Below are 24,781 nucleotides of genomic sequence, written 5' to 3' on the forward strand. Positions count from 1 at the left end.
GTTAGTCGAAAGTAGTTTTGTAGCAATAAATACCTGTTTTGTTGACTATCGGCTAGTTCCTTGTTTTTTAACAGCTGCTCACCTTAGTGTCAACCTTCTGAGCTACTTATATGGTTAAGATCCATGTGCTGATTTTATGAAATTGAAAGGCTACATATATTTATCTGATCTCTGTGTTCTTCCCAAGAGCCTTGTAGGAACATTCTTGTGGGTTTCACAAGTCATATGCTAGTTTAGTGTTTTAAAATTGGGCTATAGATACTCCTGGGGGAACAAGACATCCCAGGAGGTATCTTGATGGCATTCTGGACCAAACAATTTTAAAAGAATGAACTCCTAGATAGTGACACATATGTACCTTATACTGAAATTGATCTGCCTATATACTAGTTCTTTCCCATCTCCTTTATTATAACTGCCCTTTTACAAAAGCTAGGCATATGACTCACCAACTTCAGGCTAACTGCTGCTTTTCCCTGGTGTAAAAAACGCTGGGCTTGAAACACAGGAGAACTTCTAAATTTTTGGAACCAGAACCCAAAGTATGGCTTCTGTCATTTTGGGGCTTGCACATGTTTCTAGCCAACATGAAGTGTGGCATGATAAATGAGCTATTTGTGCCCATGTTGGGATGTTCTAAATTCAGCTACAGGATTGTGCAGTTATGGGGAATTATGATATTTTCCCATTAATATTCTCACTGCTTCCATCCCTGAATGATTGTCAAAGAATGAACTACCCCTGAAGAAGAGTTCAAGAGTTCTGTTTAAACCAGCGGTCCCCAACCTTTTTGGCAAAAGGGACCGGTTTCGTGGAAGACAATTTTTCCACAGACCGGGGTGGGGGGAGGGATTGTTTTGGGATGATTCAAGCGCATTACATTTATTGTGCACTTTATTTGTATTCTTAGTACATTGTAATATATAATGAAATAATTATACAACTCACTATAATGCAGAATCAGTGGGAGCCCTGAGTTTGTTTTCACTTGCCACTCACTGATAGGGTTTTGCTGTGATCCTGCAAGCAATTGATTTATCATGGTCTCTGTGCAGTCAAACGTCTCTGCTAATCTGTATTTGTAGCCACTCCCCAGCCCTAGCATCACTGCCTCAGCTCCACCTCAGATCATCAGGCATTAGATTCTCATAGGAGTGCGCAGCCTAGATCCCTCGCATGAGCAGTTCACAGTAGGGTTCATGCTCCTATAAGAATCTAAGAATCTAAAGCCACCGCTGATCTGACAGGAGGCAGAGCTCAGGCGTTAATGCGAGTGATGGGGAGCAGCTGTAAATACAGATGAAGCTTCGCTCACTCGCCCACCGCTCACCTCCTGCTCTGCGGCCCAGTTCCTAACAGGCCACAGACAGATAACAGTCTGTGGCCTGGGGTTGGGGACCCCTAGTTTAAACTGACAAAAACTGAGAAAGTTCACCTACTGAAGAACCTCTCCATAGGAAGTCTGAGCAAAAGGACACTAATCTGAGATGGAGGTTTGAGGTGCAGAAAGAAAAACAAAGAAAATGATAAAAGTCTGGGCAAACATTTTTTTAAATGACTGAAAAAATTAGTAATAATAATGCTTACTGGGATTCAAGAAAAGATATGTTTAAAATACCAGGAGGAGGAACCAAGATGGCAGAGTAGAAGGAAGTGCTCTCACTCCCTCTTGCAAGAACACCAGAATCACAACTAGCTGCTGGACAATCATCGACAGGAAGACACTGGAACTCACCAAAAAAGATACCCCACATCCAAAGACAAAGGAGAAGCCACAATGAGATGGTAGGAGGGGCGCAATCACAGTAAAATCAAATCCCATGACTGCTGGGTGGGTGACTCACAGACTGGCGAACACTTATACAACAGAAGTCCACCCACTGGAGTGAAGTTTCTGAGCCCCACGTCAGGCTTCCCAACCTGCGGGTCCAGCAACAGGAGGAGGAATTCCTAGAGAGTCAGACTTTGAAGCCTAGTGGGAATTGATTGCAGGACTTCGACAGGACTGGGGGAAACAGAGACTCCACTCTTGGAGGGAACACACAAAGTAGTGTGCGCATCGGGACCCAGAGGAATGAGCAGTGACCCCAGGGGAGACTGAACCAGACCTACCTGCTAGTGTTGGAGGGTCTCCTGCAGAGGCGGGGGGTGGCTCTGTTTCACGGTGGGGACAAGGACACTGGCAGCAGAAGTTCTGGGAAGTACTCCTTGGCACGAGCCCTCCCAGACTCTGCCATTAGCCCCACCAAAGAGCCCAGGTAGGCTTCAGTGTTGGCTTGCCTCAGGCCAAACAACCAACAGGGAAGGAACCCAGCCCCACCCATCAACAGTCTAGTGGATTAAACTTTTACTGAGCTCCGCCCACCAGAGTAACAGTCAGCTCTACCCACCACCAGTCCCACCCATCAAGCCTCTTAGATAGCCTCATCCACCAGAGGGCAGACAGCAGAAGCAAGAACTACAATCCTGCAGCCTGTGGAACAAAAACCACATTCATAGAAAGATAGACACGATGAAAGGACAGAGGGCTATACACTATATGAAGGAAAAGATAAAACCCCAGATAAACAACTACATGAAGTGGAGATAGGCAACCTTCCAGAAAAAGAATTCAGAATAATGATAGTGAAGATGATCCAGGACCTCGGAAAAAGAATGGAGGCAGAGATCGAGAAGATGCGAGAAATGTTTAACAAAGACCTAGAAGAATTAAAGAACAAACAGAGATGAACAATACAATACCTGAAATGAAAACTACAAAACAAGGAATCAATAGCAGAATAACTGAGGCAGAAGAACGGATAAGTGACCTGGAAGACAGAATGGTGAAATGCACTGTTGCGGAACAGACTAAAGACAAAAGAATGAAAAGAAATGAAGACAGCCTAAGAGACCTCTGGGACAACATTAAACACAACAACATTCGAATTATAGGGGTCCCAGAAGGAGAAGAGAGACAGAAAGGACCCAAGAAAATATTTGAAGAGATTATAGTTGAAAACTTCCCTAACATGGGAAAGGAAATAGCCACCCAAGTCCAGGAAGCACAGAGAGTCCCATACAGGATAAACCCAAGGAGAAACACACAAAGACACATAATAATCAAACTGGCAAAAATTAAACACAAAGAAAAATTATTGAAAGCAGCAAGGGAAAAACAACAAATAACATACAAGAGAACTCCCATAAGGTTAACAGCTGATTTCTCAGCAGAATCTACAAGCCAGAAGGGAGAAGCATGATATACCTAAAAGTGATGAAAGGGAAGAACCTACAACCAAGATTACTCTACCTGGCAAGGAGCTCATTCAGATTCGATGGAGAAATCAAAAGCTTTACAGACAAGCATAAGCTAAGAGAATTCAGCACCACCAAACCAGCTCTACAACAAATGCTAAAGGAACTTCTCTAAATGGGAAACACAAAAGAAAGAGGACCTACAAAAACAAACCCAAAACAATTAAGAAAATGGTCATAGGAACATACATATCAATAATTACCTTAAATGTGAATGGATTAAATGCTCCAACCAAAAGACACAGGCTTGCTGAATGGATACAAAACCAGACCCATATACATGCTGTCTACAAGAGACCCACTTCAGACCTAGGGACACATACAGACTGAGAGTGAGGGGATGGAAAAAGATATTCCATGCAAATGGAAATCAAAACAAAGCTGGAGTAGCTATACTCATATCAGATAAAATAGACTTTAAAATAAAGGATGTTACGAGAGACAAGGAAGGACACTACATAATGATCAAGGGATCAATCCAAGAAGAAGATATAACAATTATAAATATATATGCACCCAACAGAGGAGCACCTCAATATATAAGGCAACTGCTAACAGCTATAAAAGAGGAAATCAACAGTAACACAATAATAGTGGGGACTTTAACACCTCACTTACACCAATGGACAGATCATGCAAAATGAAAATAAATAAGGAAAGAGAAGCTTTAAATGACACAAAAGACCAGATAAATTTAATTGATATTTATAGGATATTCCATCCAAAACCAGCAGATTACACTTTCTTCTCAAGTGCGCACAGAACATTCTCCAGGATAGATCACATCTTGGATCTATCAGGATAGATCACAAATCAAGCCTCAGTAAGTTTAAGAAAACTGAAGTCATATCAGGCATCTTTTCTGACCACAAAGCTATGAGATTAGAAATGAATTACAGGAAAAAAACCGTAAAAAACACAAACACATGGAGGCTAAACAATACATTACTAAATAACCAAGAGATCAGTGAAGAAATCAAAAGGAAATCAAAACATACCTAGAGACAAATTACAATGAAAACACGACGACCCAAAACCTATGGGATGCAGCAAAAGCAGTTCTAAGAGGGAAGTTTATAGCTATACACACAAGCCCACCTTAAGAAACAAGAAAAATCTCAAGTAAACAATCTACACCTAAAGGATACACCTAAAGGAACTAGAGAAAGAAGAACAAACAAACCCAAAAGTTAGCAGAAGGAAAGAAATCATAAAGATAAGAGCAGAAATAAATGAAATAGAAACAAAACAGTAGCAAAGATCAATAAAACTAAAAGCTGGTTCTTTAAGGAGATAAACAAAATTGATAAACCATTAGCCAGACTCATCAAGAAAAAGAGGGAGAGGACTCAAATCAATAAAATTAGAAATGAAAAAGGAGAAGTTACAACAGACACCGCAGAAATACAAAGCATCCTAAGAGACTACTACAAGTAACTCTATGCCAATAAAAAGGACAACCTGGAAGAAATGGACAAATTCTTAGAAAAGTATAACCTTCCAAGACTGAACCAGAGAGAAACAGAAAATATGAACAGACCAATCACAAGTAATGAAATTGAAACTGTGATTAAAAGTCTTCCAAGAAACAAAAGTTGAGGACCAGATGGCTTGACAGGTGAATTATATTTTGTGAATTATATCAAACATTGAACAGGTGAATTATATCAAACATTTTAGAGAAGAGCTAACATCCATTCTTCTCAAACTCTTCCAAAAAATTGCAGAGGAAGGAACACTCCCAAACTCATTCTATGAGGCCACCATCACCCTGATACCGAAACCAGACAAAGATACTACAAAAAAAGAAAATTACAGACCTATATCACTGATGAATATAGATGCAAAAATTCTCAACAAAATACTAGCAAACAGAATCCAACAACACATTAAAAGGATCATACACCACGATCAAGTGGAATTTATCCCAGGGATGCAAGGATTCTTCAATATATGTAAATCAATCAGTGTGATACACCATATATACAAATAGAAGAATAAAACCATATGATCATCTCAATAGATGCAGAAAAAGCTTTTGACAAAATTCAACACCCATTTATGATAAAAAGTTTCCAGAAAGTGGGCATAGAGGGAACCTACCTCAACATAATAAAGGCCATATATGACAAACCCACAGCAAACATCATTCTCAATGGTGAAAAACTGAAAGCATTTCCTCTAAGATCAGGAACGAGACAAGGATGTCCACTCTCACCACTATTATTCAACATAGTTTTGGAAGTCCTAGCCACGGCAATCAGAGAAGAAAAAGAAATAAAAGGAATACAAATTAGAAAAGAAGAAGTAAAACTGTCACTGTTTGCAGATGACATGATACTATACATAGAGAATCCTAAAAATGCCACCAAAAAATTACTAGAGCTAATCAATGAATTTGGTAAAGTTGCAGGATACAAAATTAATGCACAGAAATCTCTTGCATTCCTATACAGTAACGATGAAAAATCTGAAAGAGAAATTATGGAAACATTCCCATTTACCATTGCAACAAAAAGAATAAAACACCTAGGAATAAACCTACCTAAGAAGACAAAAGACCTGTATGCAGAAAACTGTAAGACACTGATGAAAGAAATTAAAGATGATAACAACAGATGGAGAGATATACCATGTTCTTGGATTGGAAGAATCAATATTGTGAAAATGACTATACTACCCAAAGCAACCTACAGATTCAATGCAATCCCTATCAAGTTACCAATGGCATTTTTTACAGAACTAGAACAAATCATCTTAAAACTTGTATGGAGACACAAAAGACCCCGGATAGCCAAAGCCATCTTGAGTGAAGAAAATGGAGTTGGAGGAATCAGACTCCCTGACTTCAGACTATACTACAAAGCTACAGTAATCAAGATAATATGGTACTGGAACAAAACAGAAACAGAGCTCAATGGAACAAGATAGAAAGCCCAGAGAGAAACACACACACCTATGGTCAACTAATCTATGACAAAGGAGGCAAAGATATACAATGGAGAAAAGACAGTCTCTTCTATAAGTGGTGCTCGGAAAACTGGACAGCTACATGTAAAAGAATGAAATTAGAACACTCCCTAACACCTTACACAAAAGTAAACTCAAAATGTATTCGAGACCTAAATGTAAGACCAGACACTATAAAACTCTGAGAGGAAAACATAGGAAGAACACTCTTTGACATAATTCACAGCAAGATCTTTTGATCCACTTTCTAGAGTAATGGAAATAAAAACAAAAATAAACAAATGGGACCTAATGAAACTTCAAAGCTTTTGCACAGCAAAGGAAACCATAAACAAGACAAAAAGACAACCCTCAGAATGGGAGAAAATATTTGCAAATGAATCAACGGACAAAGGATTAATCTCCAAAATATATAAACAGCTCATGCAGCTCAATATTAAAGAAACAAACAACCCAATCCAAAAATGGGCAGAAGACTAAATAGACATTTCTCCAAAGAAGACATACAGATGGCCAAGAAGCACATGAAAAGCTGCTCAACATCACTAATTATTAGAGAAATGCAAATCAAAACTACAATGAGGTATCACCTCACACCAGTTAGAATGGGCATCATCAGAAAATCTACAAACAACAAATGCTGGAGAGGGTGTGGAGAAAAGGGAACCCTCTTGCACTGTTGGTGGGAATGTAAATTGATACAGCCACTATGGAGAACAGTATGGAGGTTCCTTAAAAATCTAAAAATAGAATTACCATATGATCCAGCAATCCCACTACTGGGCATATACCCAGAGAAAACCATAATTCAAAAAGACACATGCACCCCAATGTTCACTGCAGCAGTATTGACAATAGCCAGGTCATGGAAGCAACCTAAATGCCCATCAACAGACGAATGGATAAAGAAGTTGAGGTACATATATACAATGGAATATTACTCAGCCATAAAAAAGGAACGAAATTGAGTCATTTGTTGAGACGTGGATGGATCTACAGACTGTCATACAGAGTGAAGTAAGTCAGAAAGAGAAAAACAAATATCGTATATTAACGCATGTATGTGGAACCTAGAAAAATGGTACAGATGAACCAGTTTGCAGAGCAGAAGCTGAGACACAGATGTAGAGAACAAACATATGGACACCAAGGGGGAAAACCGCGGTGGGGTGGGGATGGTGGTGTGCTGCACTGGGCAACTGGAATTGACATGTATACACTGATGTGTATAAAATTGATGACTAATAAGAACCTGCAGTATAAAACAAACAAACAAAAAAAAAACAAGTAGTACTAAATTTTCTTTGGGTTATTTGTATGGAAATACGTTAATATAAATGTTTCAGACATTACATGAAATTTCTAAAAATCTTATATGTTCTGGTATAATGTTATAAGTCATAATTGTAGTTATTATTTTAAAATGTATATGTCAGAAATAACAAAAAAAAATGTTTAAAATACCAGACAATAATAGTATATATGCCAAAAGAAAAATTAATGGAGTCAAAGCATTCTAAGGTCCTTATGTTATCCAGAAGAAAGATAATAATTTTGTTTTAGATCTTTGAAACTCATGAATTAAGCATGTGTGTTTTAATTTATCTGAAACAACAGAATCACAGAGTAAAACTTCTAAATTAATAGAGGGAAAAGTGAAACAATAAAATAATTAAATTAATTTAAATAAAATAATAAAATTTAAAAGGCACAAGGGGTAAAAACAAACAGAGAACATATGATAGGAGCCCAAATTAGGATAGATTTAAATCCAGTATGGAGTTTACATGCTAGTGGAAGAAACATACAAGTGAAATGAATAAATATGTACATAATTTCATGTAGTATTGTGCTATGAAGAAAAATCAAATAGGGTAAAGCATTAGGTGGTGCTTAGAAGAAGACTATTTTTAGATAAGGGAAGATCTGAGAGAAAAGGGGAGGAAGCAAGATTCTAAGGCTTTTTATTTTGAGCAAGAGAAAAGGTTGAAAAGAGAAGAGGAGACAGAAAAGAGACTGAGAAGAGACAGGTGATGTGGGAGGAAAACCAGAGTATGTCCCAGTGAAGAGATGTTTGAATAAGGAGGCCACGGTCAACTGTGAAACGAAGAATGTCTGGTTAATTTTCTACACACATCTTTCCCAGACCTGGAGAACAAGGGCCAGGTTCAGTATTAAGAAGAGTTGTCATAGTCTCATTAGGCATATATAAACCCAGAGAGTGGCTAAGTGCAAGGACTCTGAAGCCAGACTACCTGAAGTTGACTCTTGGCTCCATCTCTTTCTGGTTGTGAGCTGTGTGGTCTTAGGCAAATTATTTGACCTCTCTGTGCTTTGGTTTCCCCATCTGTATGATGGGGATAGTAATAGCACTTGTTTTCTCTGTTTGTTGTGATTAAATGAGTTAATATTTATAAAGCACTTAGAATATACCTGGACTATAAAGTAATCACCATGTATGTTCTTGTTAAAAAGAGAAAAATCCCCCCCCCCCCAAAAAAAAAAAAAAGAGAGAAAAATCCCTAAAATGGCAAAGATAGGAAGGACAACTTTGCTTGAAAGTACAGACTTGCATTCTCAGTAGGTTCACTCTGGCACAAGATTTAAGTAATTAAATTATCAGCATGACTGATAGGATAATTATATTCTGATCAATATACAGCACGAAATAAACATGTCTGGTTCTTCTTTACTGTAGTATCTTGAATTTAAGGTGTATTTTCATATAAAATTATATTTCAGTGTCATAAGGAATATTCTTTAAATGCTTAGTGGTTCAGACCCCTAACCTGTTACTCTTTTCCAGCTGGATTATTCCCTTTTCTCTTTTCAATCTAAAATAAACTCAGATGAAAAGTGACAACAATATAATTTTCAGTCTCCACATTAATAGAAGAAATAGCTTAATACTTTCTTGGTGTTAGCTATTATAAGGAGCCAAACAAAACATTTCCAGTGTAAAATACTGAAGTAGGTGCTTCAAAGCATTCATAAAAGTTTATGACTTTTACTAATGTGAAAGATAAATGCATGTAGTTGAGATGATTACACAAGGGGAGTATATAGCTAATGAATGATATGGTAAGTGTTATAAAAGATAAGGCAGATCTCACTACTGGTTCTAAGAAGTTTCACGAATGAAGCTCACTTCATTCGTGGGTCTGGGTAAAGGAGTCATTACAGTCACTACATTTTAGGATATGCAAGGACTCAAACTATCTTTAATGCAAACTTCCTTAGGAAATTACTAGAGAAAGTACTGCAGCAAAATGAGGAAGTAAACTAAAAGGAAGATACTAGATCCATAAAACCAGGGCTCCAACATAAGATAGGGGCAAAGGGAAGTCCCAGGATAACAGTTATTCAGCAGGACTAGAGGGTCACTTGCACAGACCAGAGCAAAAGAATAGAGGAGTGAGGGAGGGAAAATCTGAACTGATCGGGGATTTAAGTTTCAGTGTTTCATTTGATGTGATAGATGTTTAAGGTACAGGATCCCTGGAACATTTGGAGAAAACAAGCAATGGGTGAATGAAAAACACCATCACCAATTAAAATAGGAAAATAAGGCAGTTATAAACTTGAGGGGGACAGGTGTAAAAAAATGAAATACTCCTATCATATTACTCGTCTCCGAAGTCGATATTTAACAGTCATGATAAAGTAAATACTAACTGCTGACTTACACAAAAAATTGTTACAAAACTATTGGCAGAATGGGGTGGAGAGGGGGTTAAGAGACTTAATCCTCAACTACTCTAATTCAGAAGGCCATTTCTATACCATTAAAAAAATAAATAGCAACATATAATTTAGAAACAGGGAGGCAGATTCCAATAGAAAGAGCCAAAAAAAGTTGGAAGTATTGCCCCTGAGGAGTGAGAGTTGAGGAAGGGTGTTTGTGGAGGGGTTAGGAAGGGATTGATGTTTTTCAGTGCAGACCTTGAAAAAGCATTATATGGAACAAACTTTTGATTAAACATTAAAGGAATGGACGGAAAAATCAGAAGACTTTGAGATCATATGCAGGGTCCCGATGGAAGAGCAATGAGATCTCTTATCATTCATTCATTCATACAACAAATAGTTATCAAGCACATTCTGAGCCAGGCACTAAGCTAGGCCCCAGGAGTACAATGGTGAACGAAGACACATTTGGTCCCTGCCCTCATGGAGCTTCTGTCTACTAGAGCAAATAGACAATGAACGAGAAAATAAATACATAGAAGAGATACAGATTGTAGTAACAAGTGGTGTGAATAGAAAAAAGCTGATTGTGTGCTAGAAAATGGTGGTGAGGGAAACAAAGGGCAGCTACTTCAGTTGTTTGTCAGAAAAGTTCTTTCAGAGATGAGCGAGACTTGAAACACATGGAGCATAAATCAAGGAAGGATGTGTATAGACTCCCAGGCAGGAAAGGCTGGTGGGTCTAGAAACTGTTAGAATGCCACTGTGGCCAGGAGCAACAGGCGTGAGCCAGAAGGCTCTAGAGAAGGTTGAAGAGGAGGGCCCAGATCACCTTGCTATAGGTATAAATTTGGGGAGTCCTCAGAGTACAGATATTTAAAGCCATGGGTGAAGAGTGTAAATAGAGCATTCCTCGCCCAGAGGAATTCCAGCATTTAAGAGGAAGAGCCAGTAAAGGAGACCGAAAAGGTGGGGCCTGTAAGGAAAGGCACAGCCAGGAAGTCTGAAAACTTCCCCAACAATTCCCTAACATTTTTATTTGTCATTTTCCTAAAACTGCCCTATAGTTTGTATTTCTGTTGACAAAATGCATTACAATTTAGTTTTGAGATTTTAGCGTCAGTTCCAGAGGTAAGTGGAGATAGTCGTATCCTAGAAAAATCAATTTATAATTACCTGAAAAGTTATTTACTCATCCCCACTGTAAATTATACCAGTGTGGCCCGGAACCTTTGTTCGAATCAGTTACAGGGGTCCTCCTCTGTGCTCTTGTGGGGTCATCCGAAAGAGTGCTAGGATTTCAACCGAGATGTCCCTGTGGTTTATCCTCAAGACTGTGTCCCCCGCCCCCTTTGAGAATAAACAACACTCCACAACACTCCAGCTTGCACTCTTCAGTGTTGGAAGGAAATCGAACTCGCTGCCTTGCCCACCGCCTAGGGCGCAGCACTGAGCGGTGACCGTCACGGGCATCGTGATGCGGTTCCGTCGCTTTGGGGGCCCCTGAGATTAGAAGCCAGCGAGTCATGGCCGCGAGCTGCACCGCCCCAGGTAAATCGACAGAGCGCTGGGCCCGGACCTCGGAAAACCAGCGCCAGATGAAAGGTGAGAGTCGACAGAGGGAGGCAGAGGCAGCCCCAGGCAGCAGCGAGATTCAGGACGCCGAGTGCACAGCTTTCCGGGAGGACCCGGGCCTACGCCCGCCCGAGGGCTGTTGATGCGCCGCCTCCGTGCGCCCCTCGTCAAACGGCGGCGGTTACTGCTTCCGAGGTCATTTAACTGGGACGCGTCTTTCGGTGCAGACTTGGCGCGCGCCTGCAGTAGCGGCACCAACCTGCGCCCAAACCCGGGCAAATGACTTACCTCTGCCCTCGCCCAGTGCTCAGCTACCATTTCCTTCCGTCTTTGCTCCGCTCTGTGTTTAACGGCGCGCGCCAGGCAAGACCGAGAACGGAGGCCGCAGGGCCCTCCAGGCCAGGTTCGTCCCTCGATCCCACCCCGCGGGGGGGACGTGTAGCTCCCGGCGCTCCGGCCGCTGACCAGCGCCCGCAGTCTTAGCCGAGGTTGCCGCAGCGCCAGTAATGTCGGGGCCCAGGCTGGAAGGACACGGCGTGGGGAGGCTGGGTGCCGGCCGGCTGACCCCGCGCCCGTCCCCTGGCCGCAGATGGGGCGGGCCAACAGGCAGGGCCCGAGGAAGCCCTTGGGCTTTGGGCGTTGGGGGGGAGTGGGAGGGACCGCAGCCCCAGCGGCGCGGGAGCGAGTTCATTCGCGTCCCCTCATGGGGAAGGGAAGTGGTTTTCTATTTTAGGGTGAGGGCAAGGCCAGAGAAGCTGCCACTAACTTTGGATCCATGCATTGAGTTTGGAAAGCTTGAAAAGGCTCAGTACTTTCTGTTCCCAGATCTTTTCCGAGGAGGATTTCCAGCCCCAAATTTGAGACCCATCTCCCCTCTCAGCCAGAACCGTGGGCTCGTCCGGAGGGGTAAGGGGGGCGGGGCGGGGAGTTTTCGGCGGGAAGTTTAGAACTGGTGCGCTGCGCTCATCCTGCTGTCTCTTGTTCCGCCTGATCCTTTGTGCTCGCGTTCTGCCCTGCCATGCCCTGCTCTCAAGAGGCACAAGTCATCTCCCCCAGCAAACGGGCCCGGCCTGCGGAGAAAGGCGGCATGCGGCTCCGCTTTGTCCGGCTTTCGGAGCACGCCACCGCTCCGACCAAGGGGTCCGAGCGCGCCGCGGGCTATGACCTATACAGGTGAGTGGGCACCCTGTCCGCCCGCGTCCCCGAGGAAGGCCGGCCCGGGCGAAGAGGCTGAGAGGGCCGCCTTCTGTCCCGTCATCCTTACCTCTCGCGGAGAAGTCCCAGTTTCCGAAGTATAGCGCTCTCAGCTTAGCTTACATTCCAGCCCGCTGCTGCCAAAACTTGAAACAGACGCTTAAAAGTACAGAAACAAACGCTTTTTGCATTATATAGGGTTTCTGCCTTTTTTTAATGTTGAAAATTTTAGCTTTCCTCTTTAGCATAAATTAAATACGGATTTGGGCAGAGTGTGGAGTGGTAAATACCAGTGAATGTCCGCCCAGGTGTTATTTATTTTGCAACATTTATTGCACCCTTTCAAAGTGGAGAGTAGAGATGAAGAAGGCCCACTTTGGCCTTCAAGGAGTGGCCTGAGAATGATGCTGTGCTCAGTAGAAAGAAAAGCCACGGTAGGAGCCTAGGTTCTTAGGTAATAAGGTAGCTAAGAAAGATTAATGAAAGTTGCTTCTACCTTTAAGGGTTAGTAACATTTCTCTATATGTCCATATTTAGGTTCACTCCAAGGACTGGAAATTTCCAAAAGGGTCCAAATATGAAAAGCAGGGATGTTAGTAATACTACCATCTTCTCTCTTGTACAGCACTTTTTACCTGTACTAAAAACTGGCACATGTGCTAATGTATTTAATACTCAACAACAATCCTGAAGTAGATGAGTGGTACTTTTTACAGATGTGGGAGTTTGTGAAGAGATGAATTAATTGCCCAAGGGCTTGAATATAATAGAATTTTTGACCCTGAATTCAGTGCTTTTTTTTTCCCCACTTGACTACTGTCCCCAGTTCTTAGAACCATTAAGGTAGGTCAAAAGTGATATTGGGGAGGAGGGGGTGTTGATTACATGACTAAATCCCAAGCCTTAGGATTTATTTTAAAGCATCCCAGATAATTCTAATGTGAGAACCACTGGTCTAAGTCATAAGTACCACAGAAGGGAAGAAAGGAGTATGTGATGATAGTGGGAGAAAAGAAGGAAAAAGAAAAGTGAGGTATCGACTGTTGTGGCTGAAGCTGTAGCCCTTTATTTTCATGAATAAAAGTAGAGTGAATATGAATATTCACTCTATATTCACATGAATATACACTCTATATTCACATGAATATACATTGACTACACCATATCTGGACGCTGTTGTGAGTCTTAGGAGAGACTTCGATTTAAGATACTTTGTAAGCATCCTCCTAACACAGGTGACTTTCTGTATACTGAAATAGACATGGAAATATCTCTTCGATAAATTAGAGTTTTAACTATTTCAAGAGAGGAGATTCCAATGAAAGAAGTAAAAATATAGCACCACTTTACCAGTCTTAATTAAGGGCTCAAAAGTAACTTCCAGTTCTGCTTATTGTAAAATCTCTTAAATTTCTATCAAGGAGAGGGCTACAGTAGTAACAAAGTAGCAGTATTTGGTGGGTGGACCTTAGAGAATCAGTTCCTCAGTAGTGTCCATCTCCAGGGCCTGTTCACAGTGGTCAGCTCTCTCCCTCAGCCAGTGAAGTTCATGGCCACCGCTTGGTAAGCTTGGTAAACTACCAAGACCAGAACAGATGCAACACAGCTGAACCAATGGCCCCCCCCCACCACCATTTATGTTGGCCATCTATTTTCTCCTTTCCTTCTACATGTTTTCCCTAACGATTAGAGGATTGTTGTGAGAATAAAATGAGTTATACAAAGCAATTAGAACTGTGCCTGGCACACAGTAAGGGCTTAATAAATGTTAGCTATTATTTGCTATTATCTACCCTTCTTTCTTGGTTCTTTATTTTCCTCTTTTCATACCATGTTAGTGAAGCATATACCTTTTAAAGTCTGCCTTTCAGCCCCCTCCTGCTAAATAATTACCTCAATTTGCCAACAAAATTTTGTTCAGGGGAGAATACATTTACATGTCATCTCTTTCACCAAAAAATGCACAGAGAATTACTATATCTAAATACCAGTTATCTTTGATTATTTTCCTAGTGCCTATGATTACACAGTACCACCTATGGAGAAAGCCCTTGTGAAAACAGACATTCAGATAGCTCTTCCATCTGGGTGCTATGGGAGAGTAGGTAAGTGATTTGAGACACAGGTAACTCTTTGTCAGGCTCTTCCTTTGTGATATGTTCTTTCATCTTAGTTTCATTTGGGGTATAAATGAGGGAAGGGATATTGCTCAGCCTGTGTCCTAAAATAAAGACGTGCCACCTGTGATGGCAACTGCAGTCATTTGAAAACTTTCCTTTACGTATCTACTTTTGCCTCTATCGCTTTGCTTTTTTTTTTTTCTTTCAATTCCTTACTTAAGCTTTTAGGACACTCACATTGGCCCAGGAGGTTGTTTTCACAACTACTCACTGTGAGAAAAACTGAAAGTATAGGTGATTTTTAACTGGTGCTTTTTCCAGTCTTATACCAACTCCCCCTTCAAGGATCAGATTGCATATGAAGTCAGATTTCTTTGTGAAGGTGGTATTTGTTTTATAAGAAAAAAGAGGCAGGTTCAGGATAATGGCACATGGCATCTTATGAGAGTAAAGTTTCTAACCCCTGAAAACATCAGGCCCCTTAGCCTTTCCCCCTTTGGGTATCCTCTCATGGGGTGTGCTAGGTAAGGGATGCACTTCAGTGCACTAGAGGGAAATGCCTCACAGTGGGAGGAGAGAGGACAAAATGCAGGTCAAGTCAACAGGTTTGACTTTTCTGCCCCGAGTCAGTTGTCACTATAGAAAGAGTTTAAAACTTCTTTTCAAGAGCATAATTACTTGCTGACTAACTTCAGAGTAAACATAAAGGAGCAAATGGAACTGTGATCCCTGGGGGAGTCTTGTTAGCCACGAGTCAGAGAACTGCTAATACTTCAGCCTTTAAAAGAAAAATGAGATGAGCGCTCTCTTCATCTCTTTTTGCCAGCACTGACTGCATTTTTAGTGTATTTTGAGGGGGGCAGTTAGGAGATGGGGTGATAACAGTGAAGGCAGGAAGGTGTAGCATTTATTGACAAAGTGCCTGATACAGGTTATTCTGGAATAAAATACTAGAAGTTAGGGTAATTAATGGTAGGCCTGATGTTCAAGTCAGCAAGAATAAGGTATAAACTTAGCTTCTTACTCTGGTTCATTTGTTTCATACAAACATGTCTTTTGGCATCTGAATTATGAGTAGGAGTTCCAAGTTCTAGGCTAAGCTCTGCTACTCTGTGGTTGCGTTTATGCCTCTCTCTCTCTCTCTGCCTTCTTCCCAGTATGATGTTCCCATCCTGCATGGTCCCATGTATGTCTGTTCCCATACTGCAACATGCTCTGATTTCCTACCTTAAAATAAAAGTCCTCTTCCTCTGCCCCATGTCCCTGCCAGCTACCATCCTCCCTTTGTGACCAGACGTCTGGACAGAGTTGTTTACAGTTTTCCCCACTTGTTCACCTCCCAGTTCATTCCAGCAGTCCACAGCTTCACCACCATAGATCCTCAGTTGCCTAAAGACATGCTGGAGTGGTTTAACTTGGTTTTGAATTAAACCTTGTCAACATTTTCTAAACTGTTCTTTTCTACTTTGGTAATACAATGTGATAAATACATTTTTAATTCAGAGCCATCTGCTAGGTTAAGATTAAGATACGGATGTCATAGGAGATGAGATTGACATGCTTGAATTGTGTCAGTTATATTAAGTATTGCCCTTCCCTCTTAAGACAGTCAATTTCTCCTTTTTTGTTTTGTAGCTCCACGTTCTGGCTTGGCTGCAAAACACTTCATAGATGTAGGAGGTAATATATTTACATTTTTATTCTGTAAATATTTGCAAGTGTTTACTTTGTCTTTGCTTAAGAGGCAGTAATCAAATGACAAATTTTATTTTTATCAAGAAAAGAAAATGATTTTTGTTGTGTCTTTCCTTTTAGAAATTTCTGTCTCTGAAGTTACAACTATGATATAGTTTTAAATGCTATTTGAGTATGTCTAATTTTTTAATGACCATTATGTGAAATGCATGTTATTTTCCTAATAAGCTAGACACTATCTGACAGATAGGATTTTGCCTTGGTTTAGTGATAATCCGCATTTAGTCCAAAAATGACTCTATTCATAGACGGAAGTTTGTTATTATAAGGAAAGGAAAAGCTTTTATATCATTATTTAAGCAACTGTAGTGAGTGCTTCTCTAACAAGACATCCTGGCCCTCGCATAAATGGGTATGCTAAATTCTCCACCTCTTGCCGTTTTTACAAAGCTACTTTTTTTTTTTTTTTTTTGCGTTACGCAGGCCTCTCACTGTTGTGGCCTCTCCCCTTGCGGAGCACAGGCTCCGGACGCGCAGGCTCAGCGGCCATGGCTCACGGGCCTAGCCGCTCCGTGGCATGTGGGATCTTCCTGGACCGGGACACAAACCCGTATCCCCTGCATTGGCAGGTGGACTCTCAACCACTGCGCCACCAGGGAAGCCCTACAAAGCTACTTTTTAACAGACCAGGAAACTGGCTCAGAAATGAGCCCAAGTTGGGACTTCCCTGGTGGCACAGTGGTTAAGAATCTGCCTGCCAATGCAGGGGATAGGGGTTCGAGCCCTGGTCCGGGAAGATCCCACATGTCGCAGAGCAACTAAGCCCGTGCGCCACAACTACTGAGCCTGTACTCTAGAGACCGTGAGCCACAACTGCTGAGCCCACATGCCACAACTACTGAAGCCCATGCGCTCTAGGGCCCATGCTCTGCAACAAGAGAAGCCACCACAATGAGAAGCCCGCACACCGCAATGAAGAGTAACCCCCGCTCACTGCAGCTAGAGAAAAGCCTGCACGCACCAACGATGACCCAGCACAGCCAAAAATAAATAAATGAAAAAATTTATTAAAAAAAAATGAGCCCAAGTTGATACGTTAAAAACTGGAATCCATCCATATTATTCCAGTCCCCTTGTTCTTTCCACTGCAGTTAAATACTGTGAGTCACCCTGCCCCTTCCCTCCACCAGCGGAGCCCTGCCCTGAATTAGCTCACTGTTACCTGCACTTCAGGGGTTAACATGTGGCTGAAGCCTGTCCCTGGGCTGTCTCCCCATGGCGTCACTAGATGGTGCTGTGGGGCAAGTCGGGAGCCTAAAAGTAGGTCTTAGGGACTGAAGAGGAGCAGAGTTTGACTGAGACGGAGGGACCTCGGGGGCTGAGGATTGCCTGGGTTCAGTTATGCTTGACTTTCAAATATACTTTTACAAGGTCAGTATGGTCACTTAGGCCTATAACTTAAGGATGTAAAAGATTGTATATATTTTTAAATAAATTTCAAAGGGTTGTGAAAGGAACATGGGCTTTGGAATAACAACAGGATTTGGGCCCCAGCTTTGTCACTAACAAGCTAGTTATTACTTAACTTTTCTGAGCCTCAGTTTCCGTATCTGTAACAATGAAAATTAGTGTGCTTGTCCCTGAATGATGGGAAGATTGAATGATAATGTATCTGATATTTCCTGTCCCTTAGGGACTTATCAGACCTTTTTTTTTTTAAATGGAAACTTTTTCCGACTTTGTTACTAATTTTTGCTCTGTTTAAAACAATCCTTTGAAAAAATTTCATGTAAAAGAAGTGGAAAGTTAGTTTGCCTGGTGGTTGGTGTGGTATTATTCACACAATCACATTGTGGTGTGTTCTTGGATGCATAGTATCTTAGAAATGTCTCTTAGGCACAAGTTTATCATAGTTGGCCACAGTTTTTATTTCAGAAGAGGGATGTTGTTAGAATTCCCAGGCTGTAAATAAGGGTCAAAGGGAAAAGTTGAGTATGCAGGATTCCGTTCAGAATTCACATCTGGTAGGTGGGGATAGTTTTCACTAAAGAGGGTTTCCAACAAATGACATGCCAAAGTCTTGACACAGTAAAACTTTTGCCTGAAGTCAGTTAATCACTCTGCCAGTTCCAATGCATGATTTTTCCAGTGATAACTTCAAAATACTTTCTGCTTTCTCATGAAGAGAAATATCCCTGATGTTTATGTCCCTTACGTAGAAAAGGAATAAGTCTTGTGTTTTTCTTAAAGGTCAGTTTGCCTTTGAGTAATAAGTAATAAATGAACTTAGAACTATTAGTTTTTTTTATACTATTGGCATTCATACTTAAAAAAAAAGAAGGGCCTTTTTTTTGTTATACATTTAAATTGGCTTCAAATTACTTCATTTCTTTTAGTTAAGGACTTTTCAAACTTCTGTGTGCCAAGCATAAAATCTAGGCAGATAATCTGGCTTTGCAGAATTCAAGACACCCAAACATATAAGTGTGATAGGACTGCTTTACAGATACATAGCAAAGGCCTTTACAAAAAGGAGTGTTTTTGTATTGTAGAAGATACCATAAAGTAAACAAATAAATACTTGCAAGTCATATGAGAAAGAGTTAAATACCCAAACAGATAAGAAAAAAACAAAACTGATCATAAAATGTACAAGAGGACGAGGTGCAATGCACGTAAGGAGGAAAAAAGCCAAGCCTCACTAGTCATCAGGGAAATGTAAATAAAGCCATGAGATACCATTTTTTACTCACCACATTGGCCAGAATTTAAAAGATTGCTATTATCTGGTACTGTCAGAGAGTTTGGAAATGGGCATTCTTCAGTGTCACTGATAGAAATTTGAATTGCTATACCTCTTTTGCAAAGTTATCTAGCGATATCCATTAAAATTTTAAATATACACACCCTTCAACCCAGGAAAGTGCTTTTTTGAAACTATTTGATGAAAATAAAAAACACTAACACTCAAGAACGTATGTAAAGGACTGCCTTGATTATTATGGGGAAAATGTGAAAACGACCTGAATATCTGATGTTACGTAAGAGAATAGTTACATAGAAATAATGGTGCTGTATTTCCATATCTTGGATCTAAAAGAATGACTTTTAGCTATATTACTGCCCAAGGATATCAATAATATTTTAGGTGGAAGAAAATGTGTAAAATATATTATTGTAACATTGGCTACCTGAGGGAGGATTGGGGAACATTATTGGCCTTTACTTCATATGTATTTGTACTATTTGTGTAATGAAACAAGAGTTCAGAAGTCAGCCCACACTGCCTTCATCCAATGCATTCTAGGTGAATTAGTGCTAGCCTGTACTTCAGCACTCCCACATCGAGATGCCAAGGCCTTGTGTGGTCATTTGTTCCGGCATGGGAGGCATGGAATGACCTGCTACTGAGGGGTTCCTTCATTAACTCTGATCTAAACTGTTCCTGCAGCTGAAACTTTCTACATCTAGATAATATAGAAAACAGCTGGTCTCATTTTTATATCCATTCTTTCAATAAATATCAAGGACTAATTTAATGATCAACTGGCAGTGGGGAAAGATGCCAGGCTTCAGTATTTTTTGAATTGGTCAAAGTTTTATTGCTGTAGAACCAGAAAAGAATACTGTTTCCTTCAGTCTAGACATGATATGAACCACTTTCAGCCACTTTTATACTCACCCTTCTCACTGTTAAAAATATGTTTATCTTTAATTCAAACTCTTAAAAGTGTTGTATCAGGAACCTTTTAAGAAGTGCTTAAGTTCAGTTTCACTTACCCCTAGTAATTCATGCATAAACCACAGGGGTTCATTTAAACTACTCTAATCCACTGGAAAAATCTAAAATGTTGGTTTTCTGAATATTTTTCCCCATGGTGGAACTTTTTAAAATTTTGCTTTTTTTTTCCCCCTACATGAGAAAATTGAAAGGGGATGCTTACCCTTGTTCTAAAAAAGAAAAAAAAATTTTTTTCAGTTGACCTTCAAATAATTACGAGTCTGACCAACCAGCATTAGTACCCATTGAGCTAAATTCCTGATTCTTTTTATTTTCTTTTTTCTTCTTTGATAAGAGTTTTGTTTTGTTTTTTAAAGAAGTGAGGTGTTAATGAGAAGCTGTAAGATGTGACATGGAGCTACGTTTAATTAGATTCACATGAATCCTATCCAGCATTTTACAAACTGGGGGGAAAGAATTATCATGTATAAAAGGAGACAGGCACTGAGGGGGATGAAGGGGGTAGGAGAGTGACTGCTAACAGGCAGGGGGTTTCTTTTTGCAGTAATAAAAATGTTCTAAAATTGATTGTGGTCGTGTTTGCACAACTTTGAATATGCTAAGAGCCATTGAATTGTGAATTATTTCTCAATATTAGAAAAGGAAATGAGAAGGCCTGGTGCACCTATATTATCTGTGCTTGTGTTTATGGAAATGTTTTGGATTCTTGGCCCAAAGATAAATGCTAGCAAGTCTGGTAAATGTACTTCTCTGGCTCAAGTTTCTCTCCTGCAAAGATTTGCTGCCTTTGTGTTTATAATCTCAAACAGGTACTAATTACACACGGTTCTGTGTAAAAGTGTACTCATTATTAAGCTTATGTGCTAATGTCTTCTGACAGATGATGCTCTGAGAAAGGCTGGTCGCTTAAATTAAAAGGAGAAGAAGAATGTGAACTGAATGATTCAGCTCCATTTTCATTATAAAAATGGAATGTTCTGATATTTGCTAGACTGCTGCTTAACGTTGACTTATTCTACTGCAGATCTTTAGGCTTTTTGACATTTTTATTTATGACTCAATCATATTTCAATCTGGATGTTAGTGGGAAGTTGCTACCAGGAGAAGCCTTTAAAACCCAAATCATAATTTTCTCTTAGTCTTTTGGACAGGTGTGCCACAAATAGACAGTAGGATTGGAGAGAGCAATTCAGGATGACTTGTCTGAGATGCTAAGTGCCTACTCCCAATTTAGAGTAGGTAGTGGTCACCATTTGTAAGGATGACAGGTTGGAAAATTAGGACCACTTTCTTAATTCTTATTTGCATTTTAGTAATTTCTTAGTTTTGAGGCTTTACATAGTACCAGAGCAAGATTCACATATTCGTTGTAAGGATAAAACTCTCAGAGCTACTTAGGAATGATTCTGAGGTAATCATATACCCTTAATCTTTCGGTACCATAAACCAAGCTAATATTTTTTTTCTTTTTTCCAGCTGGTGTCATAGATGAAGATTATAGAGGAAATGTTGGTGTTGTACTGTTTAATTTTGGCAAAGAAAAGTTCGAAGGTATGTCAAATACATGCAGTCATATAAGTGCAATGAGTTTTCCAAGTTACGTATGTCTAAGTAACACATGCTACTCTAATTCTCATTGTACTGTACAAGGCAGGATACAGAGAATGCATCAGTATCAGTAATAAATTGTTTTGTGTTTTTCCTTTGAAGTCAAAAAGGGTGATCGCATTGCACAGCTCATTTGTGAACGGATATTTTACCCAGAAATAGAGGAAGTTCAAGTAAGTATCCTAAAAGCTGAATAGGGAATACATGATGTAACATCTTCAGTGAAGGAGAAATAAAATTTTGAGGATTTAGTATGCTATTTGTAACTAAATACAGATCTTCCTCGACTTCACAATGGGATTACATCCCAATAAATCCATCATAAGTTGAAAATATCTTAAGTTGAGAATGCACTTAATACGTCTAACCTACCGAACATCATAGCTTAGCCTAGCCTAACTTCAACATGCTCAGAATGCTTACATTAACCTACAGTTGGACAAAAGCATCCAACACAAAGCCTGTTTTATAAGGAAGTGTTGAATATCTCATGTAATTTATTGACTACCATGCTGAAAGTGAAAAATAGCATGGTTGTATGAGTACAGAACAGTTGTGTTATCAGTGGTTCACCCTTGTGATGGCGTGGCTGGCTGGTGGCTGCAGCTTGCTCCCGTTGCCCAGCATCACGAGAATATCACACCGTATATCACTAGTCCATGAAAAGGTCAGAATTCAATATTTGGGGCACAGTTTTTACCGAATGCAAATCACTTTAGCACCATCATAAAGTCAAAAAATCATAAGTCAAACCATCCTAAGTTGGGGACCATCTGAGGTAGAATATGTGACTAGTCCTATTTTAGGCAAAATTTAAATCTTAGAATTTCTTGAAATTGTTTTCCATAGCTATTATACAGCATTACTTTGGATAATAAACCACTTAAATAGTCTGTGAAATTCTACTGTTCCCTTAGCTTTTTTGGAACTTATTCAATATTTTAATTTATGAAACTTTAAAAATTTAATTTTCTGTAATCTCCTTTTTGAAACAATGCTATAGCAAGAATATAAGTCTTACAAATTTGGAGCTGGAGAGAACTGAAAGAACATCTGAAATTAACTACATGGCTTACTACCTTTATGTCTTTTCAGGTTTTAGATGACACTGAAAGGGGTTCAGGAGGTTTTGGTTCCACTGGAAATAATTAAAATTTATGACAAGAACAGAAAATGAGAAAATATACTTTTTTCCTTGAAAATAAAGGCTTTGCTTAAAGTGTTTTGGTGTTTTGCACTTCTGTAAACAGTTTTAGCTTCTAAAAATACTTGGATTCTCAGGGTTCTCTTATGATCAAGGAAAGGATACCTCTGTTGGGATCACATAGAAACTTACTTTCTTGTGTTTTTCTGCATTTAACTGTTATATAAATCTGTGTGGTGACCTCACACAGTTTCTTTTAAATTAAATGCACATCAATTACCCCAAAACCTGTATTATTTAATTCGCTATATATTACCCCTTCAGTAACTTATTTTTTAATTGCTTTATATATCATAAGCAATGCCTTTCATTCAATAAATTTGAATTCTTTCACAGATACAAATTACTGTATAAACTGAACTGAAGGACAATAAAAAGAAGTTAAAATTATTCCTAATTCGTCCCTTCTCTTCAGTGATCTAAAAGATGTCTTTTTAAACTTAAGATTCTTTTTGTGGGTGGGAAGAAGAGAATCCTCAGTTTATTTTTTTTATTTTTAGGTTTATCCTTTTTTTTTTTTTTTTAACCTCCCTTTTTTGTAGACCCCAGGTTAACTTGGTAGAGGTGTGTTTGTGAAAGGAAATGTAACTTGGGAATTTCCAGTTGGTTTGTTCTTCTGAATTTCATTCTGTCAAGTAAACTGTAGTTATGTGACCTTCCCTCACGAAAGTAGCAGTAAGAGGCTGCACCCAAGAAAATATACAATTTAATAGGGACCAATAGATATAAAGAGGGATGCTTAGGCCACTGGGTTTGTCCAAACCAAGTACCTTTGAGTAAGTCTCGGCAGCATGAATTAGCTTGATTAACATCTATTGCAGCCTTCTTGGAGTGCTTTCCTTTTCTGCATTTCCCAAACCCCTTTACACCAGGACTTTTTCAATCAGGTGCACTAGTGTGAGACTCAAAAGGCATCATTTTGCAGGTGTGGGTCACACAGATGGAATGCTTCTGGAGCTGGCAGCTCTCTTGGCCACCCAGTTCCTGGAAACACAGGTTAGAGTTTTTTTCTCTGTCCTTCTAGTGATTCTCTAGATTCTTCTAGGCCATTTAATACCCTGCAGTGTAGTGTTTTCCATTACTTCGGAAATGTAACTATGGGTCACGATTCATTAGTGAGTCATGAAATCAACTCAGTGGGTCATAACTAGCATTAAAAAAAAAATGAATAGAAAAACAGCAGAGGACAACATGTCAGATGGGTAAATATTGTGAAGATTATTTGAATTATATATTTATGTGTGCATGTGTGTACTGGGTCACGGTATAAATTATTTCTGAAGTCAGTAAAATTTAAATAAATTCTTTTCTGCTAAACTAACCAGTCAGGGTTCTCTGAACCCTGACCAATACATAGTAACAGTTGAGTAAGAACAAAGAGTATGATGTGACTACCAAGAGATATGGTCTGAGCTTACACTGTTAACATTAAGTCCACTATATTAAGCACTTACAAACTGCTCATTTCTTTCTCATAACATGGCTGTGGGAGAACAGATGAAACAAAAATAGATAACAAAAATCGGCTCAGACATTTCAGCTAATGATGACCACTATTGAAATTCAGGTCCTATGGCTTCAAAGCTCATGTTCTTTGCAGTATCTTCAGTCTTTCAAGTGGTAAAGAGAATATCGAATGGAAGAGATGGTTGATGAAAATCTTCCTCTAGTTTGTTCATACCTGGAATA

The 24,781-nt window shown here is 39.8% G+C and overlaps 1 protein-coding gene and 1 long non-coding RNA gene across 5 annotated transcripts in view; one reads left to right on the plus strand and one right to left on the minus strand.

Annotated features, from left to right (window-relative positions):
* LOC309818029 overlaps positions 1-11,957 on the minus strand; it is an 84,482-nt gene extending 72,525 nt beyond the window's left edge. For both annotated transcript variants that reach the window (XR_014296304.1, XR_014296305.1), the window contains exon 1: positions 11,818-11,957. This is a non-coding gene — a long non-coding RNA (uncharacterized lncRNA). The remainder of the gene's footprint in view (positions 1-11,817) is intronic.
* Positions 11,367-23,107, plus strand: DUT (deoxyuridine triphosphatase). Of its 3 annotated transcripts, XM_082647413.1 has the most exons (8): positions 11,746-11,932; positions 12,355-12,435; positions 12,564-12,702; positions 14,737-14,828; positions 16,479-16,523; positions 21,757-21,831; positions 21,991-22,061; positions 22,984-23,107. In XM_082647413.1, the coding sequence occupies exons 1-8, from the start codon at positions 11,809-11,811 to the stop codon at positions 23,038-23,040; spliced, it is 684 nt and encodes a 227-aa protein (XP_082503539.1). In that variant the 5' UTR covers positions 11,746-11,808; the 3' UTR covers positions 23,041-23,107. The 3 variants fall into 3 exon arrangements, with proteins under 3 accessions (XP_082503541.1, XP_082503539.1, XP_082503540.1); XM_082647415.1 differs by lacking the exons at positions 11,746-11,932; positions 12,355-12,435 and adding an exon at positions 11,367-11,559; XM_082647414.1 differs by lacking the exon at positions 12,355-12,435.
* The last annotated feature ends 1,674 nt before the right edge of the window (positions 23,108-24,781 follow it).

Source organism: Grampus griseus, assembly GCF_964374135.1.
Source record: "Grampus griseus genome assembly, chromosome: 2".
Lineage (NCBI taxonomy): Eukaryota > Metazoa > Chordata > Mammalia > Artiodactyla > Delphinidae > Grampus > Grampus griseus.